At 37.8% G+C, this 22,807-nt stretch overlaps 3 protein-coding genes across 3 annotated transcripts in view; all 3 read left to right on the forward strand.

Annotated features, from left to right (window-relative positions):
• Positions 1-4,131: 4,131 nt before the first annotated feature.
• yif1a (Yip1 interacting factor homolog A (S. cerevisiae)) lies at positions 4,132-10,888 on the forward strand. The gene is made up of 9 exons (XM_008303954.1): positions 4,132-4,223; positions 4,628-4,679; positions 5,738-5,979; positions 7,331-7,435; positions 8,199-8,277; positions 8,364-8,421; positions 8,521-8,676; positions 8,940-9,033; positions 10,138-10,888. The coding sequence occupies exons 2-9, from the start codon at positions 4,649-4,651 to the stop codon at positions 10,294-10,296; spliced, it is 924 nt and encodes a 307-aa protein (XP_008302176.1). The 5' UTR covers positions 4,132-4,223; positions 4,628-4,648; the 3' UTR covers positions 10,297-10,888.
• A 1,252-nt stretch (positions 10,889-12,140) lies between these two features.
• LOC103373948 (forkhead box protein N2-like) lies at positions 12,141-16,326 on the forward strand. The gene is made up of 5 exons (XM_008303965.1): positions 12,141-12,226; positions 13,414-14,045; positions 14,284-14,405; positions 15,506-15,561; positions 15,974-16,326. Exons 2-5 carry the CDS (start codon positions 13,455-13,457, stop codon positions 16,324-16,326), a joined length of 1,122 nt encoding a protein of 373 aa, XP_008302187.1. The 5' UTR covers positions 12,141-12,226; positions 13,414-13,454.
• A 2,236-nt stretch (positions 16,327-18,562) lies between these two features.
• The window catches only part of LOC103373986 (atlastin 3), a 13,150-nt gene continuing 8,905 nt past the window's right edge, over positions 18,563-22,807 (forward strand). Inside the window, exons 1-3 of the mRNA XM_008304002.1 lie at positions 18,563-18,667; positions 20,209-20,431; positions 21,160-21,294. Of these exons, the coding sequence (XP_008302224.1) occupies positions 20,228-20,431; positions 21,160-21,294 (339 nt within the window). The 5' untranslated portion in view covers positions 18,563-18,667; positions 20,209-20,227. The remainder of the gene's footprint in view (positions 18,668-20,208; positions 20,432-21,159; positions 21,295-22,807) is intronic.

Raw genomic sequence — 22,807 nt, forward strand, 5'->3', positions numbered from 1 at the left:
CAAGTGGAAGCACCGTCACATTCTGTTTACACGAAAGTTACATTTGATCACTGCAGGTGATAAGGTGAGACAGGGAGACAGACCAGGTGAGCAGCAAATACTAGAGGACTAGTTTAAATACTAGTTTAAATTAAAAATAAATAAATCAAATCTTTCTAAAAAGGTATGAAATTACTATATAAAAGCAGATTTGTTTTCACTTCATCACTGCAAACTTGTATTTCCAAAGCTTACGGTAAGTTTACAACATTTGTATTTATAATAATATATCCTGAATTGTATTTTTATACACTCTAGAAAGTAATTCAAAGGACCTGTTACCACCACTGAATTACATGAAAGGTTGAAAGATAAATATTTTTAATTTATTTGAAATTAAACATGAAGTTGCAAACTTTAATGTGATGGCTTGTGTTGACATGGTAATGTTAATGATTGTGTGAACTCAGTATTGTGTGTACTTTGAACTCATGTTTTCTTGCTAGTTGATTTAAAACTAAATTCACCTTGAAGCAACTTGATGAAATTGGCATGATAAACAATTTTTCATCACCTTGGGTTCAGGATTTAGGTCCCCTTAACACGCCAATACAATTTCAGACTGGTAATTAAAAACACATTTGATTGTCGAGGAAAAGCTCATTTCCCTGATTCAATGTTGTTTGTTGTTTGAGCCTAATTTTATTAGAAGTTGTAACAAGTCAAAAAACCTTGATGCATTAAACTGTTGCGTTAATTAATTAATTTATGTATTTATTTTAAACTCAAACCTTATTTCTGAGAGTGGGACTTTTAACAAAAAGAAAAATCAAAGTCAAAAGACTATCATCAATAAAAAATGACTGACAAACAAGCAGCCACACTCTGAAGAATCATACAGAATAAAATCAATTGATATTATCATTCAAACTTAATGTAATGTCTTACTGTTATTATTTTAGGATACATCTACTTAAAATTTCTATTTTAATGCATAGATCAATTTTGGAAAACAAACATCTTGAAATGATAAAAGCCTTTGCATTTAGTAGTGGAAGTCATTGTAACTGCAGTTAAAGTATAATATCTTATAAATATGGTAACAAGAAATCAGGAACAAAGACTTGAAGTCAATTCTCTTGTAATGACAGTTGAGATAGTCTTAATTCTTAATCATATTTGACATTTGATGGCATTTGTAACGCATGATGAGTTATGAATTGGATTATAAACTGGCAAAGATGGGTGCACACGCCTAATTGTGTTGAGGTTCTTGGCAGTCACTCTCACTTCACAAACCACATCAATGTGCACGCATGCTTGTGGAGATGAGTCAGTCTCAATGGCACAAAGCTGCTCAGTTACTTCACCACCAGTTCCAACGTCTGTTTTTTACTTGCAAGCATAATATCGTACCTAGTAAAGATTCAAAAAATGCGTGCTGTACATTTGGTAAGCTTACTTTGTCACAACAGCTGCTGACCTTGCAGTCCCAGGGGACAGAGTTCCCGGCATTGGCTGATTTCTCCTGGCTGCTGACTGTTGCACCGATGTCTCACATTACTGCTAATTCTTCTCCTGAGAATAGGGACTGTCAATATGTTCTAAGTAGGGAGGTTCATTGTAAAGACAGCCCACTCAAAAAAGTCGTTTTTGAGAGAAGAAAAAGACGATCTAAATATATATAGTCTACACAATAATATACAGATTAAAACACTGACTTGGGTTTCTTTATGTGTCAGAGAACAGAGACTGTGAACAAAAACCGAAACTGCTGAGAGTGACATATTTTTTACACTGTCTATACCTGTTGCTCACTTGACCTATTTGAAAGAGTCTTATCTTTTAAATCTCAACAGTATTACACCCTGTAATAATGAGGACACACATGCTGTTTTTTTTTTTTTTTTTTTATGGTATCACAAGCTGAATTGGGTTAAAGGTGAGAGTCAGATGGCTAAAGTTTCAGGAATGCAGTGATGACACCTTGGTCTGTGTGTCTAATGTGGGCATGTAACAACATGTTAACCACCTATTTTCCTCGAGTTATGCCGTCATTCATCCACTGCCTCTATCTTTTTATCTTTTATTTGATTTGAAAAAGTCTGCTTAACACCTCTGCCCATTTTGATAAATACAAAAAAAAAGTGTTTTGTTTATTTGCATGTGAGAGTGTGAGTAAGATGTTGTTTTCTGCTTCATGCCACATTTTCCCTCCAAAAGTCAACATTTTCTGAGGAGGGATGAAGGAAACTTAGATTCCATTGCATTTTACTCATCCAAACTCACATAAGTCATCCACACCCACCTACCCACCCACACACTCATCCCACACACGCACGTGCTTCAGAGAACATAACACCATTGTCAGGCCACATACACTTGAATATATTTGATTTAGTGGGTGTTGAAATTCACGCCTTGTACAGTTTATGCTCGTGTACAATGGGAAGACCTAGATTATCTTCCTGTGATTGTACAGTACAGTTTTAACAGGCCTGTACTGAGACAGCGCTGATTATCCTGACCACGTACATTCTGTATGTATCTCATGTCTACTGTGTTCATGTTACAATCATTGGTGTCTACAGTGACATGATTTCCATAGTCCAACTCCAAAACTTTCACTGTAAATCCTTGGAAATATTCCTCTCATGTGTGTAAGCCTGCCATACTGTGTAGATGTAGTCGTAGTAAAAATGTGCTCAGATAACAGAAGTGAAAGTACGCACTCTGAATTACATTCCGTACATTGATAATGTGGCTTGAGCAGAAATCCTGAACTGTGAATCTGTACTAACAATTGCTGGCAATCAAATGTTGTAGTAGCAGAAGGGAAAGTATCATACTTATGATATAATCAGCTGCTTAGATAGACAGAGCACAATAAAAGGACAATAATTCAAACACATTAGGTATTTATTCTCATTGTTATCAACCCAGCACGTTCCTATTTGATGGTGCTTTTGATTGATTTTGTAAAATGTAAAAACGGTTACAATTACCTAGTTAATTGCAAGTGCCTTCCTCGTTTCAGGTGTTTATTGTAAGAAAGAAAGAAAGAAAGAAAGAAAGAAAGAAAGAAAGAAAGAAAGAAAGAAAGAATTTAAGTGTAAAGTAGAAGTGTAAAGTGTCAAAATAAAAAGAACCAGGACTTGATTACCTCCCATTTTAACTATTACATTTTTTTTTTAAGTCTCTATGAATAGAGGGAGTTGTACAGATTACAAAGCTCTCTGAGACATACCTATGATTTTCAGTTACATAAAGCTAATTTAACCTGATGCATTAACTTGTGATGAGTATGGCATCATTTGTAGATTATCTGCTAGGTGTGGTGGAGCATTAAGTTATAATTCCATCACATGTTGTTGATTTTGTATAAAGTATAACGCATTCAGATTATATGCAAATATGAAGCAACTCCCAACAATTATGTGTCTCTCACTGTACCTGCATATTTTGAAATCCCTCCATGCACTGTAACTAATCAATTAATCGTCACATGAACATAACCTACTTCAGTCATGAGGGCTACACTGACATACATGGGACAGACAAGGCCGGTTGGTATCATACAAGCCACTGAAAAGCACCACAGCCTGTAATGTCCATGAAGTGGAATCAACAACTTCTAAACTTAGAAATAAACGCTAAGATTCATTCAGCAGAGCAACTGAATGTAAACAAGTTTGGAGTAACTAGAGAAATTAAATAGAACTCCTTCAAAAGCTAAACAGGTTATATAAAACTGATTCAACCAGATGCATTAACTTGTGATGAGTGTGGCATCATTTGTAGATTATCTGCTAGGTGTGGTAGTGCATTAAGGTTTAATTCTATCACAAATGACTAAAAAGTCTTTTTGTATAAAGTGGAAAGCATTCAGATAGAAATATAACGTGCCTCTCAACAATTATTTCTCTCTTTACCTGCTTATTTCTAAATCAATCCACACACTATATTAGTGTACATACATGTGGTGTTATGTTAGTGTTGTTTTCTGCTCAGCTGTAGCTCCCTAAACATCTACCTTGCTACCTCCGCAGCATGGATAGAAGAATAGCTGGGAGTACTAGTATTACCCTCAGCAGTGTGTACTTGTACAGCAGTGTACTTTGTTTTGTGCTTACTTCGGTTTTTGCCACGCAGGCACACTGAGGCGAACCAACCGCCGTGGATGGGTGGGATCAGCCCGAGCAGCCCGACATCCACGTAGCTAGCTACCAACGTTAGCTGTAAAGGTAGGTGTTCTGATCTACAAAATTTTCTATAAATGTTTCATTACCTTACAGAAAAGCTCTGTGGACATCTGTAACGTTACTGATGAAGCTACTCGTGTCGGCTGTTGTGCTGCGCCGTGTATCAGCTGAAAATACGATGTTGTTAACCTAGCTCATTTAGCTAGATAGCTAGCACTCACTGGCAGCAGTCACTAAGTTTATGCGGAGGTTAGCTGGCAGCTAGCAAGTCTGAGTAGGGAAGTGCTGCAAGCTAGCCTCTTGCTAATATCAAGGAATTTAACGCCATCAGTTTTAAATGTGTCACAGCATCACATTGCTTTATTTAGCTAGCTGACCGAAATGCTCATAGAGTTAAAGCTAAGTAAACTGAAATGCAGCTAACGTGTCACTGTTTTTATTTCTAGCTAACGTCAGCCAGCGTTACAATGGACTTGCCACATCATGGGTACCGAGCAAGTAAGTGGAAGTCTGAATCACCATGAACTGCCCTCTTTGCAAACATTTTGCGAAATATTCCTCTGTAGTTTGACTTCCCCCCTTTTTTGGCTAAAGGTAGACATACAGTCAACTGCTGCTGTCTGCTGACTGATGATATTCAGTGAAAGATGCCTGTTTATTAGTAAAACCAACTGAAACGGATGCAGTTTAACAGACCAGTCAGAGCTGCAGCTAACGATTGTTTTCATTATAGATTAATGTGAAGCTTAGTTTTGAGTTGTTTGGTCTAGAAAACTGTGAAAAAATGTCAGGGTTTCCCACAGTTTTATTCACAACCCAAGCATATTCATTTTATTGTCACAGAGGAGTAAAGCAACCAGAAAATATAAAATATTATGAAGCTGGAATCAGAGGATGTAGACTAAAACTTAGCGAATAAATGTGTTTTTACAAAATACATAATGTGTGGAAGAGTGTTTTTTTTTCTTGAAAAAAAAAGATTCAGAATAATTAATTCATTATAAAAATAGTTGACAGTTCAGTATATAATTGACAACCAATCAATTGATCGTTATATGAACATATCCTACCTGAGTCGTGAGGGTTACATTGAAATACACAAGATGGACAAGACCTGTTAGTACAGTACAAGCCGCTGAAAGACACCACAGCCCGTAACATCTATGAAGTTGAATCACCAATTTTCTAAGACTTCATGAAGATAAGATTCACTGCAGAGTAATTGAATGTAAACCTGGGAGGACCTTGACTATCACTCATATAATAATGTCAACACTGAAAGTGGGAAAAAGTTTGGAGTAACTAGTGAAATTAAATAGAACTCCTACAAAAGCGAAACAAAACAGTGTCAGTTAGGTAGCTCCTTGTGGTATCTTGCTCATCACAGAACATTGTTTTTTGGCTCAGAGAATGGCTCAATAACATTAACACATAAACCAATAAGCTTTGCCTTTACTGGGTGTTTATACTTGTGGGTAATTAGACATATCATGAAATTAATTTGAATATGAATTCACATGCTCTCAAATTACTCATCTGTGCCCATTTCTCCACAGCTAAGCAGAGAGGACGTACAGCTGCCCCGACAGACTCAGTCCTGTTTGATGACACCAGCTCAGCAGCACCAGCAATGAACAACCAGGCGTATTACACTCCTGGTTACAATATGGGAGGAACCTCAAATGACATGCAAGGAGGTCCTGGGGCGAACAACCTGTTTACTGACCCAATGGCTAATGCTGCAATGATGTACGGCTCCTCCTTAGCCAATCAAGGGAAGGATATGGTAAACAAAGAGGTGAGGAAAAGCAGTTCTCCTCTATGGCTACTTCACAAAAGCTACTGTGTGATCTGTGTGTAAGGTCATAGTCAACATGGGCCACAGGCTGTTACAATCATGAAATATTAGATGATAAGAAATTGTCATACAAATAACTGCAATTAGCAATGGTATAGTTATTATCTGTTCTTTTTGCCTCTGTTAGTTTTAGATTAATGTTATCAATGCCTTTAATGGCCACTTTTAGTGCATTGAAATGCAATATGTTGAATGGTCCAAGTTCAATGACTTAAGAGAAACAGTTGGTGCCGTGAAATCATAGTTTAATAACAAGGGGGAGTAAATAATAGTAAACAAGGTGGGAATAGTGATGAAAATTTGAACTTTCTGGTAGTTTTATTCGGCTTTTTTGACATTGGTAAATAGAAATGATTCTTGTGATTGTGAAAAGTGATTGCGTCAGCTCAAATTGCTGTCAGGCGATTACGTAATAATTGTGCTAGGGCTAGGCACCGCTTTCTATACCTGCCACAAAAATGAGTCTTGTGTGACTCATTGACAAGTTGGCAACTACACAGAAAAAATATTCGTTTAAATGCACCTCAATCCAATTTGGAACAATTTCCACAAGGTTCTGATGTGTCTCTGAAGCTGCATGGCCAAGAATACAGACAAAGCTGGACTTAAATACTGTATTTTTACAGTATATGTGATAAGATATCACTGTAGGTCTAAAAATCATCTGAAATACAACCATTTTCTTTTCTGCTGGCACAAAGTAAATGTGTTCTTCACTCTTGGTGGCTATTTTTTAGCATTGTGTTTATTTATTTGTCCTCAAAAGTGAACTTTGGCTCTCACAAGTTCCTAATTTATTTTTCAGCACAGAGAGCTACACAAGCACACAGATGTGTTATTTCATTTACATAGTCGTTCTCCAGGAGCAAGTGAATATTTCCTGCTTTTTCATCCACACTCCAGTGCTTCAATAGTGCCTGTATTAGTCATATCCAGAGCCTTTTCACTGTGGAGCCTTTAATGTGTTAGGGGTGTCATTTTCAGGGGCTTTTAATCAAGCAGGCCATTTTCTCCTTCGCTTTTAAATAAATAATGGTTTGCTGATTTTCCTCACATAGAAATGAAAGAAGACAATTTAAATAAATGTCTCACCTGTGGACCGCACATAAATATAATTGATGTTGTTCTACTGGATTGGCAGCTTTGACACATCATGCCAAAATGATGCATAGTTCTGGGGGCGGGAATAGCATTCCTTGAAAATGGCTGTGACTCAACTGTATTTATTAACTTTGGCACACTGTCACTTCTCCTCTGTGAAGGTAATGTTTGCACTTCCCTTTCCTTTCAGATCAGCAGATTTATGTCTGTGAACAAGCTGAAGTATTTCTTTGCAGTCGACACCAGATACGTACTGAAGAAACTTATGATCCTCATGTTCCCTTATACGCATCAGGTAATCTGAGCCATTCGTCCCATCCACTCAGTTCTACATCAGCATGCAGAACAGCACAAAACATTTATTAGGGCTGCGTGATTATTATCTCTGCTATCGTATGTTCAAGCACATATTACATTGAAACCATACACACAAGATAAGCAGCCACTTTATCACTTCTCCAATTTTATTTATGAGCATTATAATGCTGTGACTGCCAGTGTGAATATAGAAGCACATTCCCACACACTAACTTATTTAGATAGTAATTTAAATCAGTACTCCAAACACTACGTGCCCTGATAATGTGTGAACCAGACAAAGTACCAACTCTTCTTACAAGATCAGGGACATGTACTAATGTTTGGCCCAAAACACTGTTTACAGCTGCATATTGATTACAGGCATTATAGTTACATGAAGTGTAGCCCTGTGATAGACTGGCGACCTGTCCAGAGTGTCCCCTGCCTTCGCCCTAAGTCAGCTGGGATAGACTCCAGCCCCCTCATTGTTAATGAGGACAGCTAGTCATGTTGAAGAAGACACCTGTCGTGTTTTTAAAATGTGGCATTTTATCTTGTTTTTACTCCTCTTTTACTTGTGATAAACCACTCTTATCAAGTTTACATCACCTTTCACATAGTGATTGTCAGAACTATATTCTTGTTTGATGAAAGCTCGCTTGTTCCATCATAGGCGAAAAAATAGCACCAAACATCATTTGAATATAACACTGTTGGACTCTGCAGGGTGATTCACACAGTTTCTGTGTTCTTGTTAGGACTGGGAAGTCCGTTACCATCGAGACACACCACTCACTCCAAGACAGGATGTGAATGCACCAGATCTTTACATACCAAGTAGGTTTTCTTTGCACACAAATCATCAATAGCAGAATGTTTTGGGAAGTCTGTTTAATGTATTAAGTATATTTTACTTCTTGCAGCAATGGCTTTCATTACCTACATTTTACTTGCTGGAATGGCCCTTGGCATTCAGAAAAGGTGAATAACTCTTCTTAACATAATTTGTTTTATGACTCAAAGTAAATATGTTTGTGTTAGATAAGCTGAATAAAGAAAATATATTGACTTTATGTGTAGGTTCAGTCCAGAGGTTCTTGGACTGTGTGCCAGCACTGCCCTCGTGTGGATCATCATCGAGGTCTTGGTGATGTTGTTGAGTTTGTACCTGCTGACAGTACACAGCGACCTCTCAACCTTCGATCTCATCGCCTACAGTGGATACAAATATGTTGGGTAAATAGACTTTGGATGCACATATTGTCAAATTAATTAATGATTTATTACTCCAAAAAACAAACGAGTGCAATCGTCACTGTGCCACAGCTGTTTCTCGTAGTGTATTGTTATTAAGCAAACCGTCTGCTAAATTCAAAGATGTGGACTGTTTTATTACCATTCAGCTCAGTGGGGGAAATCCCTTCAGTAATCAGGGCAGTTGTAAATGTGGTTGGGCCCATGTTAACACAGTGAATTTGTCTGTTTATGTCTCCCTCTAGGATGATCTTCACAGTGTTGTGTGGCTTACTCTTCGGCAGCGATGGCTATTTTGTGGCTCTTGCTTGGTCCTCTTGTGCTCTTATGTTCTTCATTGTAAGTACTGACATCAGTCACTACATTTACAAACATGAAGTCTGATGAGAAAACAGCCTTCACTCAGTTACGAGAGCACTACACACTGGACATTTATATTCATACAAATATGCTTTATTTAGTTTCACTGAAGAAATGTGTAGTATTTCTGAGCTCTAGACTATAAATTTTCAGTCCACAGCAGTTTTGCCTTTCTTCACGGTGGCATGTCATCACCACAGAAAAAGTGCTGATTGCCCATTTATTTATAATTTATTAGATTCCATAAGTAGGCCACATATTTATATTTAGATGCTGTTTTCTTTTCTGTTCTTAGTTGTTATTTCCCAGGATGTTTAAAGGCAGAATGATGAAGAAACAAGCAAGGAAAAGGAGACAAAATATACACAAAACTTAAGCCTCTGTACACCAAGCAGTCTGTAGGCGTTTTTGACTCCTGCCACATTTTTGCTCACTGTGGACTCAGTTTTCACTGAAATATAAAGTCTTATACCTCTATGGAAACAGCACAAAAATGGCAAGAAATCTTTTTGTATTGTTTAATTAGTACCATAACATGACCATTTAGTTTGTTATATACCGTCATATTTTCCTGGTAAATAGTAAGGTAAATAAGTTGTAGGTTAAGCTAGTTAGCTTAGCTTTTCACAAAGGCTGTAAATGAGGACACAGTTAGCATGATCACTTGTCGTGAAGGAGACAGTGCCAGGAAACCAGCAGAGGCTCTAGGAACTTACTGCTCTGGGCCTATAAGTAGTCTGGGTCCCTTTTATTCTAACAGTTTTAATTGACTTAATTTGTTTTGTTTGTCTGAAATTGTGCAACATTTAGGTTAGTATTTTTTTGTGTTTAGCTGTACTATAGGAACAAACTGACTTGACTAGTTTAGCTTAAAGCTGATATCATGTAATGTAAAATGTTTCACAGGTGTTGGTACATGGTTTATGTTACCTTTAGACAAAACCCAGCTAGCCACTGGTTTCAGTCTTTATGCGAAGCTAAGCTAACCACCTGCTGGCTGTAGTTTCACATTTTCCCTGCTTTAACTGTCATATCACTAGTCTGGTCGAAACTGCAGGTTTATGGATGTTTCTGCCTCCACAGGTTCGTTCTCTGAAAATGAAGATCCTTCCTTCTCTCTCGTCGGACTCTATGGGAATGGGATCAAGTGCCAAGCCTCAGCTCCGCCTTTATATCACTGTGGCAACAGCCGTCTTTCAGCCAATCATTATATACTGGTTAACATCTCACTTGGTCAGGTGACTGTGAGGTATTTAATAACCTCAAGTCCAAGTGTACTGGACCTGCAAAATCTGGTTGTTGAGTGTTTGTACACCTGCCTTTCTACGCTCTTTTGTCAGTAAACTCAAAACATTTGTAGACATTGTTGAGCTGCCGCGTGTGTTGAGCTTGTTGGACACATTTGTAATGAAATGGCCTCATTGGTTTAACCAGAAAGTGTGACACAGATAATGTCTTGTTGTCCACCGTGATTGTACAGTGACACTGAGAAATGCTTATTTTTGGCCACCTAACTTTGAACATAAGGGTTTTCAATGAAAAAAAATGTTTAACCAGAACTGATTGGGTTCAAGATTCCTTTTATATAATGTCTTTGGACATGCTTTCCAGTATTTACACCTCATGGTACACACCACACAGACAGAAATTCACATTACACACAAGATTCGAGTACCTTTTTTTCTGTTTGTTTTTTTTATGGTAATGTTGCTGCATTATCTCCCTTTCTCTTGTGAATCCTCGATTTTATTTATCTACATTTGACAAAGCATGACAATGTTTGGATTTTTGTAGAAAAAAATAAATATATTTAGCTTTGTGTATTCAATTTGAACTGTTTAAAGCATTTTTTTTTTCTTTTTCTTTTTTTCTCATTTACACTTTGTCATTTAATGTGTTTCCTTTTTAAAGATGGTGCCAGAGCACTGGAGAGAGTTATGCAGTTGTGTGAGGGAGAAATTTATGTTCCCTCAATTACATGTCAGTGGTGAATTATAATTTCTACTCTACTGTATTTAAAGCAAGTATCACCCATAATTATATCTAGCTGTAAAGACATAGTATTGTAAGTGGAGTATCAGGTGTTACTTGCCAGATGTAATTGTCATCTCAAAATACAATGCAATACTAGAAATGAAATTAACCCTCTTTGCCTCAAGTGCTATAATTTAGGGTAATTGTGACTGACTTGCACTTAACTTGAGTATTTCTATTTAAACGCACGTTCTACTTTTTTTTTTTTTTTTTAATGTTCACTGTATTTGCTTGACATTTATAGTCACAACACACATGCATTAGATTCAGATTCTCAGATTGGTGCCACCTCCACCTGCTGGAGTAACACTGAAATACTGTTTAGACATTGATGTCAATCATGTTTCAATAGTATAACATATAACAGTGATACTGACTTTAACAATGGAAGTGATTTTGCTGATACATCTTACAAAGTGGCCAAGAAATAAATTAATTAATGAATACATTAATATATGTATTGATTGAATAACTAAGTTTTTAATTTAAAAATGGTAGTTTTTAAAAGACTGCTTTTATTTATTTTCTGGGACCCCCACCACCACCACATTTATTTCTTATTTACTTATTTATAGGAGTTTTAATTTATTTACTAATTACTACAACAGCATTCTATAGTTCTACTCTTATTTACTGATATATTTAAAAAAAATCTGATTACTTCTTTTAAGCCTCGGTACTACCCACCATTTATAATTAGGCTGAACAAAAAATTCTCTTTAAAGAAAAAGACAAAAGGTGCAAATATACAAAACGCAATATGCTAATAAATGAAAATAAAACAATAAAAGCATTAATAAGCCATCGCAAGACGACTTGCTGCTTGATTCTCATGGCGGTATTTGACATCACGAGTGTTGTGCCCTGCTGTCCTGTTACACGTGAACACTGTCTCTCGCGCCGGCTGGTGTCAGACTGTATAATTGGGGCGGGAGCGCGCCTGTCTGGGAACGCGCACCCCGCGGAGCGTCCTTTTGGTTTCCATGGAGACGGCGGACAGCAACAGAGCGCGGAGGGAGAGGTGTCCGACTGCGACTCTGCTTCTCAACATCAGGATTTCACCTTTAACTTCCCAACTACGGGTTCCGGACCTTTAACGGGAGCTGGTTTCTGCCACAGTCTCCGTTTTGGCGGTTTGGTGAGTAACTAGTTAATATTTTCCATTTGAAAAACTAGCTAATAGCTCCAAGTGGTTACCTGTGAGGGGGGGAAGGCGGCTTTCTTGACTACCTAAATGAAACTTTATATTCTTCCGCCATTTGCTGCTGAACTGCTTTGTAGAACCATGTGGCATCACATACAAACTTTCATAGCGTTCAAAACGGGATTTTACATGCAATATGTTTGTCAAAAGCGTGTAATCGATGTGTGTAGCTTCTTTATAACTGAGATCAAACAGCAGACTTTCTCACAGAGCTGCACCTGCACACTGACTTTATGAAAACGGCACATGTGAACTTTGAACGTTTGGTGGATGTTCATCAGAGGGGAACAGGAGGCAAACATTTAACTGAATCTAGCTATGGTGTTCTGTTTTAAAAAAAAAAAAAAAAAAATTACTTTTCCCGTATATTTTCTATTACATATTTGTGGTCTTGAATACTGCTACCCTGCATGATTGATTTGTTTTTGTTCTGAGATGTAGTTTGTATAGTAAATAAACTAAAAACATGCCTAATTTTAACACACTTTAAACACAGACTCAGAGAAGCAACTGCATTACACTGATCCTTACTGCCCTTCACTGGCTACCAGTGACTTTTACAGATGATTGTAAGATTTGAAAGCCTTGAATGTTCTGGCTATCTCACTATGAATCTGATGGTTGAGATCCTTTGGAAGGGTCTTTCTAATGTGTCCTAATTTCTAATTAGACTGGCTACCTGTGGAGGACCTCAGACAGGCAAACTCAATATCATTTTTAAAACCTTTTCTTAAAATTCAATTTCAGTCAATAATTATTGTATTTATTTAAATAATCTCATCTTGCTCCATCTTAAGCTCTGATTCTAACTACTGTATTATATGGTTTTTTTTGTAAAGCACTTGTAAAACTTGTTTTAATGTGTCATGTCGATTGGTATTTGTATTATTACGGTCTAAGGACCATATTAGTTATTGTTGTCTGACAGACATACTCCATGTCTGTTCTCAAAGAAAAATTTTTCCTTGAATATTGTAAGCTGATCTGTTTCTAAAGCACTTTGAGGCAAATTTGTAATTTTGTGCTAAACAGATTTGATCTTGGTCTTTACTGCCAATGTGCTTAACTCATCTTGCCTTATAGCAGTAACTTTGATTAATTTCTCTTTTATCTTTCAGCAGCACTACAGCTGAATGACCGTGGAAGTTTGATCCTGAGAGAGATGGAGAGCAGCTCTCACTCACTGCCACCCTCGTGTCCCCTGCCAGTCTCTTCCTCGCCCCAGCAGACCTCCTCAAGCGGTTGTTGTTTCTCTCACCCACTTTCCCCTATTTCCTTCCCACCGTCCCCTACATCACTTTCTCCAGCCACAGCAGAGTCCGTTCACTCCTCCTCCCCTCTTTCACACTACACTGCGTCCCATTTCCTCGAAGGACAAAGCATACAATGCCTCAGTTCGGAAAACATATCTGACCAAGATGACCTGACCTGTCTCAGCTGGCTGCATCAGAGAGGGGACCTGCTGCCTCTGCAGCCTCTTGCCAAAATGACACCGCTGGCTCAGCAGGAGTCCTATGCACCCATCCAGCCGCTGCCCCCTGCCTCATCCAAGCCGCCGTACTCCTTCAGCAGTCTGATTTTCATGGCAATAGAAGATTCCCCAAACAAAAGGCTTCCAGTGAAGGACATCTACGAATGGATTGTGAACAATTTCCCCTACTACAAGACGGCCACTGGAGGCTGGAGGAACTCTGTGAGACACAACTTGTCTCTGAGCAAGAGCTTCCGTCGCATTCAGAGGGACAAGAGCCAGGTGGGTGGATAACAGGACAGAATCCGAATCTGAAAGCATCCAACATAATGAAATGTCACACGCTGAATCCAGATGTTCTGTAATGAAAACAACAGTTAGGCCTCCCTGAAGGGAAATTATTGTAATGAACCATGATTTATGGCGGTTACACTCTCTGGTGTGTCAGTGTTGGGACTAAGATCTCCGCACGGGCCACTGCAGTTGGAATGTTTTAAGTGGATTTGTTTGTTTGTTGCAGTCGGTGGGGAAAGGATCGCTGTGGTGTGTGTGTCCAGAGTATCGGTCGACGCTCCTCGAGGTGCTGAGGAAGACCCACAGTTATCACAGCACCAACAGCAACCTGATAAACAAGCCTGAGCTGTGAGTAAGATTTAACCAGGTCAAACAATTTTGATGTTTTTTCTTATTCTTTTACTTTGTGATTTAAAGTTAATTTAGTGCTCAGTTGATCATGATACAGAACTCAATGAATAAAACGCAAACCGCTCCCTATCTGTGAAGCCACCAGCTGGAGCCAGCAAAATGTTTGTCCTACTGTACTCATTACTAAAATAAGCGGTTACCAAAAGTGAAGTAGATGAAGTTTCTGCTGGCTGACTCTTAGACAGACACCAAACTATTAGTAGTAATTCCATTAGTCTATCAGAGAATGACTTAAAATCACTGGAATTTATTTTACGACAAACTTTACAGTCAGTAAATATATAAAATTACCAAAGAAAATTACAGGCATCAGTTTCGTAAATGTGAGAATTTGCTGCCTTTTAGTTAGTTTGATTTTTTTTAAAAATTAATTTAAATAGAATATTTTCGTATTTTTTACTAAAGATGGAAGAGAATGGAGCTCTTCACACATCTAACTGATGAGACAGGTGTGGAGGAGACAGATGAGCAGATCAAAAAGCTCCTGCACACTGTTTAACTTGCAAATATATGTTTATTTGTGACATCTTGGTGCTAGACTTTCATCACGCAAAAGGTGACAAAGAGGAGCCAACCTGAATGGATGGGAATGACTGTAAACCTGCAACCAAGCACATCCTCTACACACTATAAGGAGAAGGGACAATTTCTAATATGAAATAGAAGGTTAGAAAAGTAAAACAAACATAGATGTATCCAAAAGGGTAGATTAGAAATGCATTGTAAAATAACAAACCTAGTTTTTATCATTTTTATTTTTTTTTATAATTATTAACTGATTTATTTATTAATATAATCCAATATAAAATAATTATTTGCTGTTGCCGTACAAACTATTAATTCAGTGATTAGTTTTCTGTTAATACAGTATATTCCTGTGGATTGCTGTTGTAGCATATCAACACAATATAATTCACCTGTCATGGCTTTCTGAATAATTTTACTTTTCAATGAAACTCTCTTCTTATTAAAAAAAAAAAAAAAAAAAAAAAAGTCACCCATATAAACATTTGCACAAAATTGTATGTTGTGTGCAGGTTGGATGGAGCTGACTATGAGGTGCCCGCAGTGTGTGAATCAATGGAAATCTCAGGTTAGTGACCCACATCAGGTTCGTGCCTCTTAATTAGCACACAACTCTACATATGTGACCCTTTATGAATTTGTTTTAGCCGACAGTGTTTCATCAACGCAGTAACAGCCCTCTGTGACACTTTTATTACCTGCAGTTTTTCTTCCGCTCTGCAGCTTTCTCAGCATGCAACATTGTTCCTGTGTTTGTGTTCGGTTGTCATGGCAACTACCCTCTATTACCATGGCAACCCAGCAATAGCCTCCTTTATGAGTCCCCTCGTTTTATTTCCGACCCTATGCGCTATATGGGCCCATGTACGTGTTGAAGAATCTGGCCAGTGGCTCAAACAATCAGCCTGTATGCAAACAAGTTATGAATTTTGATGTTTTGTGTCATTTCTATGTTTGTGTTTCATTTTTTTCTCATGCAGATGCTCTTTCTCACACCCTGCTCCTCTCTGCGTCCTCACCCCAAATCCTCACCTCTGACAACCCAACCTTCGCTGAGAACCCCTCGTGCCCTTTGACCCCAGATCACGAGGAACTTGTCACCATGGAGTCGGTTGACTACCAGCAGGAAGAGGTTTGTGAAGACATGGAGAAGGATCCCCTGTCAGACAGCGGGTACATCGAGTTACACTATTACCAGTCTAACCAGTACCAGTACCTGGTGCTGCCCGGCGACACTGAGCTGGACCTGGAGACTGTGGAGATCTTGCAGCTTGACGCTGAGGCCCAGGAGGCTGCTGGGTCGCTGCTGGACCTGGCAGGTGGTGGATATTAGTTCATATTTAACAGTTGCAGGTGAATGCAATGCTTCAGTCCACAGTAAGCAAACACTCCAACAAATCAGCACAAGTTGGGATTTATGTTGGTTCTTCCCGACATGTTGTCACTGCCCTGAAGCTTGTGTATTGTTCTGTAGTTTGATAACAATATAGATCAACTTTACTGATGGACTAATTTAAGACTATGGATCACATTACTTCACATGTATTCAGACACTTTCAGTGCACAAGCTGAATTTAGCAACATATCAAATTTAAAAACATGGACAAAATTACATCTGAAACTGAGGTGAAAGTATTAATACAATATGTTGTCTGGGTTTCACTGTGATTTTCTGACAGAGTAAGTTAATCCTCAGGGCTGGAAGGAGTGCTTCCAACTCAAGTAGAAGTACTGTTTTTTGAAGACATTTCCCAAGTTAAAGTGTGATCTATACACTGTTAAAAGTTGTACACAAAGTTGCTCTTTAGAGGAATACAACAACCAGCACACTGACTCACATCCCCATTTAAATGTGTTACCAACCTTCTCCAGTTCTTCAAAGTGGTGAGACCTCTTCTGTATAAGGGAGTTTTTGTAGATTTAATGAGGAGAAAGGTATATTCACATATCTCTCCCTTTACCACTGTTACTGCAAGCTTTTAAGGAAAATGCTGTCATTCTAAACATAGTTGAGTATAATGCTTAATTAAAAAAATATTTAATTTCTAACATAGTTGCAATTGTAGAATGTACTCAATACAATATAATGACAATAACATATATGCTTCCAGTTTTACTTTTCTTTAAAAAGTATTTTAAAAAGCAATACCCACACTAACTATGTAATGCCACTACAGATTTTCTGTAGACTTTGTTCAGAAAACATGTCTGTCCTGGATGCTGGATGCTGCACCGTTTCTAATAGAGGGGTAACAGGTTATCAGCCTGGCTAATTCTTGGAAGTGATATTCAGCATTTTTCCAATAGTCAGGATTCAATAAATTACTTATTTGGCTCCGATGCAGCCATCTTTCTCTGTCTGTATTGACCAAAGGACTATCCGACAAGTAATACACCACAAATAAAAACACTAAAGGATAAACTTTTAAACGTTTCTTTTAATGAAATAAATATAAAGCACAAATTATATTTCATAAAAGTTTTGTGTTAGAATTGGCCGTATTCTCAATTTTAACACCACAATTTAAATTTTAACTTCATATATATAATGGTTCTAAATATCAGGGTACCTGTATTAGTACCAGCACTGAAAAATGACATATTGGTTGATGGCTAGTTTCTAAAATGGATAATTTGGGACAAAATAAACTTATTTAATCCTTACAGCACTAACTTTGATTATGTCTGTCATATCTTTTAACGATACAACTGAATGACCTGGGAAGTTTCTTTCTAAGAGACAGATTAAGCATCGACCTAATGAATGCCTTTACACTCCTCTTTTTTCACATTATATTTTTCACATTAGATTTCCCGTACGTGATGTTACGTTGTAGAATCCCTGAATGTTTCAGTTTTCTGTGGATTTGAATCTGTGTATATGATCTTGTAAACTAAGCTGTCGTCAATCAGGAATGGTTTTATTGGAATCATTTTGATAAATCACTGCCATTTGAACCACTTGACATTTCAGGGTACACCAAATTCCTGTGTAAATTGTATGTATTCTCAAAAGTTGTAGCTTTTGTAATCTAACAAATAAAATCTGTCATGCCGTTCTTGTGAAAGAAAATCGCCTGTTGTTATGTTGTGGAGCTTTTTCACCCTCATCTGGTTGTTCTTTTAAAAAAAATGTTGCAGGATAAGTTTGGCGTGTGTTTGGTATCTGTGGAATGTGTTGTTTACATGTATTACACCATTAGAGGGTGCAACACTCACAGACAGCAGGACTAAATACAGTCTACCACACTTTAGATAATCAAACAAGCTCCTGTTACCAGGCTACAGAGTCTGCTTCATCAGTGAAAATCTATCTGTAAATGCAAAACACCTAAGCCGTGTTTTACATTACCTGTCCGGTAGTTCCGTATTCGTAACTCAGCATTAAAAACTACATTTCCTACATATGCTTATAAAAAAAACTACATTTCCTGTCTTTATGAAACAAAATTGGCACACTGGGGTATGTAGTTCATAGACAGACTACAGCAAGAGCAGTAGGATGGATTAAAACTACACTTCCCATGAGGCGTTGCGCAGGCTGAAGGCGGAAGTGCGAGTTTCGTGGTGGAAAAAAGTTCTCATGGTTGTTTTCATGCCAGTGTAAAAAGTTACGTTTCAGTCGTTTGTCGACTCTCATGAGCGTGTGTTGAAGCCGTTTGAAGACACCAAAGGTAACATTACACCGTGAAACACGAGCTAAAGCTAAGAGATAAGTTATTTAGAGGGTCTTTAAATATTGCTGCAACGTTCGTCTTTTCAACTCCTTTAACATACTGACGGATACATGTTAGCTCTTGTTTTTGTTCTAGCACAAACAGCTAAGTGTGACTGGCCTTAGCTTACTAGCCGTTAAGTAATAACGTTAGCATGGTAGCTGTGAGCTTTAGTTTTCTGTTCAGCTTATGTAAGACATCCACGTTAGCCTTAGTTTGTTTAGATTCGCTGTACCACGCACCGCCAGCGAGAGGCGAGATAAAGTAGGTAAATTAGAGAAGGTGTTGTGCATTGTAGGTTATCCTTTGCAGTATATTCTCGTTACAAAATAGTGGCAGATTATAAAACATGGTTTTGTCAGAGCTGCAGTGTTTGCTTCATTGCATGAAGTCTGTCCAACCGATTCACTGCAGAGAAATGGCTGGCATGCTGCTCCTCACTGCCACACCTTTGAGGTGGTGAGTTTTGGTTAAAGGAGACAGTTGTTTCTGGGTGTTATACAAAGACGATTACTTATTATAAAGCACCACCCTGTCCTACTCATCATGGGAGAGCACATATTTCCCGGGAGGCAGCAACAATGACATCCTTTGAAGAATTGGAAGCACGCTGCAGGCAAAGCAGCATGACAGCCATAAGAGCAGCCCACAGTCAGCTTTACACAAAGATAAATATTGTCTCTGATGGAAAGATCAATGCGTGTCGGATTTTTATTGATCAGAGGGCAGAGGCGAAATGATATTTACTGAGGAAACAGCCTTGTATGTGATCATCATTCAAATTATATATCTTGGAGAAGATCAGAAGATTCTCAGCTGCACCACTCAACAAATTGATCTGTAAAGATTTAGTCCATTAAACCTACAACTGACTGTTGTCATTATTGATAAATACACCGCTGAAATATTTCTCTCTTCATTTTCCTGTGGTCATGTTTATATTGACTGATTTCTTTTTTGGTGACAGAACCATTAGTCACTGATAAAAAAAAAAAGAATACTGAGATCAATAAATGCTGATCAATTTGTCAACTGAATGATTACATTTCATTAAACTCAAATTCATTTCAAATTATTGTTAAATCAGACAATCAGACAAAAATTGTTAATTTTTATTTTTATTTTTTTAAATTATTTATTGTTTATTGAAAAATTTCAAAGGTTCAGTCTTCACAGATTCTATGCAGGTTACAACGACAACACTAATCCAAACATGGACTGATGGATCAATAATAAAAAATTGGTCATCAGTTGCCAGTTTGTACAAAAAAATATGAAACCTCTCTTTCTGTCGCCTTCATGCCTGTATAGAGTTAGATTAGTCGTATCGGTGACTGTGACTGCCAACTTTTTGTTGCAAATCTGGCAAATTTCTATTTCCATGTTTTTGCCTTCTTTTTTTTTTGTTTTTTTGCCACAAACCAAAATGTGCACAAACTAGTTGTAGTTGTAAAATGAATTTAAATTTAAACCTGATGTGTTTTGTGCGATTTTTACAGGGACCAGTACCTCTGAAGAATGGGGAGTGAACCAGGCCCAGTTCAGATTGTCACAGTGTGTAAGGAGGAGCACTCCTTTGCACTGGATACGGAGGCTTTGGCTCGGGTTCTTTTGGCTCCGGAGGTCCGAGACAAACATGTGGTGGTGCTGTCGGTGGCCGGAGCTTTCAGAAAAGGGAAAAGCTTCCTGCTTGATTTCATGATCCGCTACATGTACAGAAAGGTGAGCTGCATTGGAACATGATCTCTCAGTGTTTCACTTCTTTGGACATCATATCTTACTCCAAGTATCAGTCTAAGTTCACACATGTTGTAAGTACATGTTGCAGCAAGGATGGACAGTAATGTGGTAAGGCTGCATGTCTATTTCTAAAAGGGATTTTTCAGGTTATCACACTGACTTGTTCTTCTTTTTGTGTTGAAGGTGTGATAACCTGAAAAACCACAAATAGAAACAAATATTCAGTCTTACCACGTTAATGCCCATCCCTGCTGTAACATGTGAACTAACTAGTTTATTAAAAAGGATTGATTTAGTCATTATCTCCATTAGTGGGTGGAGTCTGTGAGACTGCTCTGTCTTTGTCATTCTGTTCATATTTTGAGACCAAACCTAATGCCTGAAATTACGTCGACTGTGCTCATTGATGAATCTCACTGATTTTGGTAACTCTATTACTTCTCCTGTAGTGCCACCATCAGGCTCTAACTGTGACTACCACAAAACCTTGAAGTGCAGTTAAACAAACAACTAAAGGAGGAGATAATTATGACCTGAAAGTTCTACACTCCACTATGTACAGTGAATTATGTACAACAGTGTGAATTTTGATTTACAAAGCAGGGTAAAATGACAGAATGAATGACATCTTAGAGTTCTTGAAGTTTTATCGAAAGCCTTCAGTCAGCTTTCCCCTCACTGTTGTTCAAAGAGCATTTGTGTTTCTGCAGAGCGATGAAAACTGGCTGGGTGAGGACGACGAGCCTCTGACTGGATTTTCTTGGAGAGGTGGTTCAGAACCAGAGACAACAGGCATCCAGCTGTGGAGTGAAGTTTTCCTTGTCCAAAAGAGCGATGGAACAGAGGTGCTCACACATTTAAACTTATTTCTATATCAGACAAGAGTGCGCAAGGTAAGTATTAAACTACAGCAGAGAAGGAATGCAACGATCACCCTGTTCATTTAGGACAGTGAAGATAGTGGCGTCCTCCTAAAATGTTGCCACAGACCGTACCCTACTTGCACAATCTACCTCTGAAAAACAGACACACAAGTGCTTGAGACTTGGCACAGTGATTGTCAATGGAAATCAGAGTTTCTGCAACAGCTCAGACAGTGTTAAAGACATTGCATAACATCCGCCTCTGGGTGACGTCTAAGAATAAAATGCTTGCATGCCCTTTGGCACAAAATTGTTAGATTAAGTTTTCCCAGAGAACATGAAAAAAAGCCAATTGAACAGTCTTTGGTCAGATGAGACCGACATAAATGTATTCAGATGGGGTCCAGCGTGTTTGGCACGAACCAATTAGAATGAATGCATAGTTGTGACAGTGAAGCACTGAGGTGGGATGTGATGATATGGAGCTGCGTGACAGCAAAAAGTTTTGGGGAGATGACATTTATAGATGTCAACATAAACGCCTGTGGATATAAAAAAAAAAAGAAAATACTGGCTGACAAGATGACTTCCAGTCTTCAGAAGCTTGGCAGTAAAGAAATATTTCAGCATGACAATGATCCAAAGCTCACTGCCAAAATCACATAAGAGTGCCTTAGGAGTAAAAAGTGAAAACTATGACCTGGCCAAGTATGTCGCCTGACTTATATCCAACAGAACACCTCGGGGTATTTTAAAGAGAAAAAAAAAGCAACACAACCTCCCCAGCAAAGAGCAGCTGAAATAAATTGTCTCTGGCAGAACACTTTTCCAGAAATGTGAGTGTCTCAAACAATTAGAAAATCTTTAAAAAGTTAGTTTTCCTTCAGCTTTTATTAAGAAAGTGAAAATGTAATATATTCTTGTGTTATTGCACTTAAGGTGAAATATTTCAAGCTTTTTTTTTCATTTAAGTTTAGATGATTAGGGCTTTTAGCGCATGAAAGTTGTAAAACTAAGTATTGAGTGCATAGATAAGCATTCTTTATTGGAAGCTGGACATTTCTGTATGTAAATCCTTATTTTTATTTGTCTTAGGAAAAATGCTAATAATTTGAGATAGTGGATTTCTGATTTTCGTGACCTAGAAGCCATAGTCATCAAAGTTAAAACAAGAAAAAAAGGCTAGAAATATTTCAATATTAAAGTTAAAATTAAATTACAAAAACAAAAATTGAGATTCGCCAGTATGTGCAGCGCTGGAGTCCTCTCTGCTGAGGATAATTGACTCTGTACTCAAAAATACAGGTATTGAAAAAATAAAACATTTGATTTTGAATCTTTGTTGCACTGAGTTCCTGCTCAGGGGCCTGTATTTTTAGAAGCAATGCTATATATATATATATATATAAAAATAAAACATTTGATTTTGAATCTTTGTTGCACTGAGTTCCTGCTCAGGGGCCTGTATTTTTAGAAGCAATGCTATATATATATA

Source organism: Stegastes partitus, unplaced genomic scaffold (genome assembly GCF_000690725.1).
Source record: "Stegastes partitus isolate 25-593 unplaced genomic scaffold, Stegastes_partitus-1.0.2 Scaffold39, whole genome shotgun sequence".
NCBI classification, from domain to species: Eukaryota; Metazoa; Chordata; class Actinopteri; family Pomacentridae; genus Stegastes; species Stegastes partitus.

Coding starts and splice junctions, on each gene's coding strand:
- yif1a (XM_008303954.1), top strand. CDS start 4,649: ATGGACTTGCCACATCATGGGTACCGAGCAA. Junction 4,680..5,737: donor ACATCATGGGTACCGAGCAA/GTAAGTGGAAGT, acceptor ATTTCTCCACAG/CTAAGCAGAGAGGACGTACA. Junction 7,436..8,198: donor TGTTCCCTTATACGCATCAG/GTAATCTGAGCC, acceptor TGTTCTTGTTAG/GACTGGGAAGTCCGTTACCA.
- LOC103373948 (XM_008303965.1), top strand. CDS start 13,455: ATGGAGAGCAGCTCTCACTCACTGCCACCCTCGTGTCCCCTGCCAGTC. Junction 14,046..14,283: donor TTCAGAGGGACAAGAGCCAG/GTGGGTGGATAA, acceptor TGTTTGTTGCAG/TCGGTGGGGAAAGGATCGCT. Junction 14,406..15,505: donor CTGATAAACAAGCCTGAGCT/GTGAGTAAGATT, acceptor TGTTGTGTGCAG/GTTGGATGGAGCTGACTATG.